The sequence below is a fragment of the Pinus tabuliformis genome, chromosome 8, assembly GCF_031772625.1.
Source record: "Pinus tabuliformis cultivar Carrire ecotype Pingquan chromosome 8, CPIR1, whole genome shotgun sequence".
Lineage (NCBI taxonomy): Eukaryota > Viridiplantae > Streptophyta > Pinopsida > Pinales > Pinaceae > Pinus > Pinus tabuliformis.
Genome location: NC_142294.1, coordinates 1,085,215,546 through 1,085,221,349, shown reverse-complemented (window position 1 = coordinate 1,085,221,349; position 5,804 = coordinate 1,085,215,546). Strand labels below are relative to the sequence as shown.

Sequence of the window (5,804 nt, the reverse complement as noted above, 5' to 3'; positions counted from 1 at the left end):
AGGATTGTCCGCTGTTCAGGAGAAGGAGACGTTTTCGGAGGACCTCAGTTTTCAGAGAACCAGTTTTCAATCACACTCAAGCTCCTCAGGAGAAAGAAGACATGGCGAAGCAGGCAACAGAAGAAATGGAGATTGAGGAGACTCTGAAAGAGCCAGTGTCTGAAGACCCCCATATCCAAGAGGCGGCACAGATCCCTGAATCGCATACGGCGGAAGCAGAGGAGGAGAACGCAAAGGTCGCATCCGCAGAACAAAATCCTCTCAGCGATCCTGAAAAGGGTATGTGCTCAGGTCCCCCTCTTTCTTCTCTTAAAATTCCTGAGCATGATTCAGTTTCTATGCATATTTCGCCCTTCAACATTCCCTCTCATAACATTGGCATAAACGAGAACATGGAACCTGCAAAGACCTCTCCTGATGTAGACTCTATTTCGGCTGCCATGCCGTCTCTTGATTTGAATTGTGAAGATATGTGGCCCCCTCTTGCTCCCCCAGTTCCTCACACCCCGTGCCCCTATAACCTTAGATCTATGGGAGGAAAGTCTGGGCTGTCGGATGTAATTGGAGGCTTAGGACAGTCGACCTCTCAGAGTTATGCCAAAAACAAGAGAGGTAGAAAATCGGACCTTTCTAAGGCAAAACTTAAAGCCAAGTTGGACGTAGCTGATGGAAAACAATACTCTATCCCCGGGGTTCTTAGAGCAGTGCAGACCCCTGATTCTGTTATCAAATGATTATGTCATCCTGGAACTGTAGAGGTTTGGCCAGTAAACCTAAAAAATTGGCCCTGAGAGATTGGATCCTTAATTCAAAAGTTGACATTCTTTTTCTGCAAGAAACGTTGGGGAAAGCTACTGAGGTAGAAACAATGCTAAAGGCTCTCCTGCCAGGATGGACCTTTTCCGCAATAGATTCATCAGGCCACTCGGGGGGTCTAGCAATTGGGTTTAAAGAAGGACGAATTAAGGTCATTAATCAATGGGGGATGAAGCAAGTTATGGGCATGGAGGTTATTTCTCCTGATTTCTCCCACCCCATTTCAATTGTAAACATTTATGGCCCTTGTCAAGGAAGGGAGATTTTCTGGGATGATTTGATGACAAAATCCTTGATGAAGTCTTCTTTGTCGATTGTGGGGGGTGATCTAAACTTCTCTATAGGCAGAGCAGAGGCATGGGGTCCATCAGCTAGGGAAGACCCTCTGTCGGATTTCTTCCTCAATCTCCTCTTGGAAAACAACCTCATAGATCCTTCCCCGATCAAACTCAAGCCAACCTGGAGGAACAGAAGAGCAGGGGAGGATCGGATCGCCAAAAGATTAGATCGTTTTCTTCTATCTGAGGACCTAATCTCTAAAGCTCCTATACTCAGGCAGTGGGTTGAGGAGATAGGCAACTCAGATCACTTCCCTATTTTTTTGGATCTCTCTTTCCCTCCCCCTAAGCCTCCTGCCCCCTTTAAATTCAATTCCTCATGGCTTCAAGATCCATCTTTCAATAATCTCTTTAAGGAAACGTGGATCCATCCAGACAGAAATGCAAGAGAGGACAAAAGCTTCCTGTTCATGGAGAATCTCAAAAGATTGAAGAAAGCGACAATATCCTGGGCAAAGGACAGGAAATTGAAACAGAATGAAGAGCTGTTTAGAATCAGGGAGGAGTTGAAGCATTTGGAGAGCACTGAGGAAGATGGATATATTTCGCAGGCTTCAAAGGACAGAATCCTTCATCTGGAGAAGCTTCAAAACCAAATCCTCTTGGACAAGGAAGAAGAATGGAGGCTTAAGAGTAGGGCAATATGGCTAAAATCAGGGGATGAAAATACTAGTTTTTTTCATAACTATGCAAAAGGAAGAAAATCTGTAAATACCATTTGGAGCCTTAAAGATGAAGAAGGAAGGGAGGTCAGTTCTTTTTCAGATCTCTCTGGTTTAGGACAGAGACACTTCCAGAAAATTTTCTCAGATCCGGGAGAGGCCACCATAGCAGAAGTCATTAGAACAGCTCAATGTTTCCCAAGATTCGTTGAGGAGGAAGAAGCAGAAGAGCTATCAATCCCTGTTTCCAAGGAGGAGGTTGAAGCTGCTATGAAACATATGGCCAAAGACAAAAGTCCAGGACCTGATGGCTGGACTATTGAACTCTTTCTCTCCTTCTTTGACCAAATAGGCTCTGAAATCACTGATGTAGTAGAAGAATCAAGACAGAAAGGAGAAGTCTACAGGCCTTTTAATTCAACTTTTATTGCTCTCATACCAAAGAAGGATGATCCGGAGAGCTTTGAAGACTTCAGACCGATCTCCTTGTGTAATTGTATTTATAAAATCATTGCTAAGGTGATAGCTATCAGAATTGTTCCTATCCTGTCAAGAAACATCTCAATGGAACAATTTGGTTTTTTGGATGGAAGACAAATTCATGAAGCCATTGGAGTAGCCCAGGAGGTAATTCACAGTGTCAGACAAAAGAAAAAGAAGGGAGCGGTACTCAAAATAGATCTCTCCAAAGCATATGACCGAATAAACTGGCTCTATCTCCGGATGCTGCTTACTCATTTGGGCTTCAACTATTCTTTTATCAGCTGGATAATGGGCTGTATCACAAATGTCAGTTTTGCAGTTCTGATCAATGGAGCAGCCTCCCCTTTTTTCAATAGCCAAAGAGGCCTCAGGCAAGGCTGTCCTTTATCCCCTCTCCTGTTTCTTCTAGTGGCAGAAGGGCTAAGCAGATTGATTCACAAAGCTAGAAGAGAGGAGAAGGTAAAAGGTATTGAGGTAGCAATTAATCTTTTTATCACTCACCTGCTTTTTGTCGATGATATATTGATTTTCACTAATGGATCTTATAATGAACTTAAGGAGTTAAAATGCATTTTCGATCTATTTCTGAAAGCTACTGGAATGCAGATAAACTCTAGGAAATCTCAAGTTTGTGTGGCAGATTTTGACAGAAGAGAAAGATCCATGATGGCTAATCTTTTTCCCTTCCACCATCAACCACTGGACTCCCCTTTCAAATATCTGGGGTTTTGGCTAAAGCCGGCAGCTTATAAGAAAGAGGATTGGAACTGGCTCATAGCAAAGCTAGAAGCCAGAATTTCACATTGGAGTTTCAAGTGGCTCTCCAGAGCTGGCAGATTGACCCTCATCAAATCTGTATTGTTAGCCATTCCAGTATACTGGGCAGCTTTAACCTGGGTCCCCAAAGGAGTGATGGAGAAAATCAGAAGAATTTGCTGCAGATTTCTATGGGCAGGATCAAAAGAATCCTCCGTCTTACCCTGGGTGGCATGGGATAAGGTGGCTAGACCAAAAGATTGGGGAGGATGGGGAATAAAAAGGCTCCCTGAGTTCAGTCTTTCCCTGGCAGCTAAATCAGGCTGGAGATTAATCTCGATGGAGAATCTTTGGACAAGGGTGGTTAAAAGGAAGTACATTGATCCAGTTCCTTTGGAAGACTGGATTCGGAGCCAAGATAAGAAAATGAAGAATATCTCAGTCATCTGGAAGGCCACGGTGGAGGCTTTCTCTGTGATTGAACAAGGTTTGGCATGGAAAGTGGGGGATGGAAGACATATTAGAATTGGCAGGGACCCCTGGGTAGGTTGTAATGAAGCTTTTGCCTTGTCACCTGGCTTTCTCAGACATCTTGATAGTAAAGGAATTACAACTCTAAATCAGGTGGAGAAAGTAGGCCACTCTACCATATGGGGTCAGGCTTGGAAGAATGATGAAGACTTAGGAATAAATATCAGATGGAAGAACGAATGGGTTTCTTACATCCAAGAATTGCATCGTTCAAATGTCAGACTAAAAGACGAACCTGATCGTCTGATTTGGGCGCAAGGAAAAACAGGTGAATATTCCCCAAAAGATGGATATACTTTCTTAATGAAAAAGAAAGGTTGGGGAATACCAGATTGGTGGGCGAAAAACATATGGAAATTAAAATGCCCAGCTAAGGCCAGGATTTTCCTATGGTGCATACTAAAAAGAAAGGTCCCAACTTGGGACATTTTACAAGCCAGATACTTAGTTGGGCCTGGGAGGTGCCCCTTATGCAAGTCTGAAGAGGAATCAATCAGCCATCTCTTTACAGCCTGTGTAGTCTCTCAAAAAATTTGGGAGGAGGTAACCTGTTTGCTTAAGGTAAAGGTACAGTGGGGACTTGATCCTTTGGAAGAAGCTTGGAGGAAATGGTGGCAAAACTATCCGGAGGGAAACATGAGAAATCTGCCTCTTATTTTCTTTTGGGGTGTATGGTTAGCAAGAAACAAAAGCTTGTTTCAAGACAAGGACACTCCCACATCCGCCATTGCTATCAATTGTGCTGCCATATACTCTGCCATCCCGATCCCTGAAGCCAAAAATCCTCAAAAGAATCAAAAGCCTGTTACTATCTTGGAGGGCATTCCTTGGGCCTTTTTGACGGGGCATCCCAGAATAACAAGGCTGGAGCAGGCCTGTGCATTCACTTGAATCCTGATCACTCTTTAAAAGCATCTGTAGGGCTAGGACCTGGTACAAACAATTATGCTGAGCTGTCTGCCTTGCGCCTTCTCCTATGCTGGTTACTTCAAAGAAATATCTTCACAATTCAAATCTTCGGAGACTCTATGAATGTCATTAAATGGGTTAATGGGAATGCATCATGTCAAAACCAGATTCTGAAGACTCTTGTAGAAGAAATTATGTTTTTAAAGTCATCTTTTAACAGTTTTACCATTTGCCACATCTACAGGGACAAAAACGAGGAAGCAGACCAGCTTTCTAAGGCTGGTTTACAGCAAGATATGGGCAGCTGGTCAATAGTAGAAATCAGCCAGGGGCAGACATCCACTTCCCAACAGCCCCCTTTTGCTCCTCCACAGTGAACGAGGCTCGCCTTTTCCTTTTTGTCAGCAGTTCCATGGGCACAATGTTTTTTTGTTTACAGTTTTCTCTATATTTACTGTTATTCTTATCATGAGCACTACAAACAGAAAAACAAAAATCTTTTTGTTACAGCTTTCAGTTGTCTCACAGTTTTATATACAATCTTGTAAGGGTTTGTTTTCTTTCTCTGAAGGAGACCCCGGTTATGCATAGTATAACTTGTAACTTAAGCCTCCTGAAGGGAGGATGTCTACTCAGTTTTTTATTCTCAGCAGTATTGGACATAACATATCATCCACAATCAGTCAAAAAAGGACTGAGATTTTTGCTTGTCTTTCTCTTAAGAAGAACAAAACAGCAACCATGTGAGCCATCAGGTCTGCTCAAAGTCTCAAACAGAATGTATACTTTTTATATGCTTAATAAAAAGTATCTTCTTTTTTCTTCGGAAAAAATATCAAATTCGAATTTTACTTCCTATTTCTAGTCTAGCGACTGACTGAAATAGGAATCTAGATTGAACTGGTAAAAATAGAACTTCTATTTTTAGCACTTTCGTTTTTCATTCCCTGTTGCTTAATCCATCATTGATACCCAAACTACTATTTTTAGCAGTGCAATTTTTAGCACTTCTATTTTTAGCAATTTCTTGTTGCCATTTTTCCACACTCCCTCTCAACAAGAAAGGATTCCTCTCAAACCTGATCATGTACGTCCAGAATGTTCTGCATGCAACACATCTACCAAGTGTGGTTACTCCAGCAACTCTCGGAACAAAAAAAACTCCCAACTGACCTTTCTGTTTGGCTGGAAACATACTCTGATGCTGAAGCTCTACTTGCTGCTAACAAGTGCTCCCTCTTTGACCATTGCGCTACTACAACATCTCCATGCATCTCACACCGTTGCACACCTCTCTGTGCTACCCTGC

At 42.6% G+C, this 5,804-nt stretch overlaps 1 protein-coding gene across 1 annotated transcript; it reads left to right on the top strand.

Moving 5' to 3' along the window:
* The first annotated feature begins 1,111 nt into the window (after positions 1 to 1,111).
* On the top strand, positions 1,112 to 4,477 carry LOC149239116 (uncharacterized). The gene is made up of 2 exons (XM_089369761.1): positions 1,112 to 2,312; positions 3,165 to 4,477. Exons 1-2 carry the CDS (start codon positions 1,112 to 1,114, stop codon positions 4,475 to 4,477), a joined length of 2,514 nt encoding a protein of 837 aa, XP_089225887.1.
* The last annotated feature ends 1,327 nt before the right edge of the window (positions 4,478 to 5,804 follow it).

Excerpts from the sequence above, each read along its gene's own strand:
- LOC149239116 (XM_089369761.1), top strand. The coding sequence starts at position 1,112 with ATGAAGTCTTCTTTGTCGATTGTGGGGGGTGATCTAAACTTCTCTATA. Across the intron at positions 2,313-3,164 it reads ACCGATCTCCTTGTGTAATT|CCATTCCAGTATACTGGGCA; the intron begins GTATTTATAAAA and ends CTGTATTGTTAG.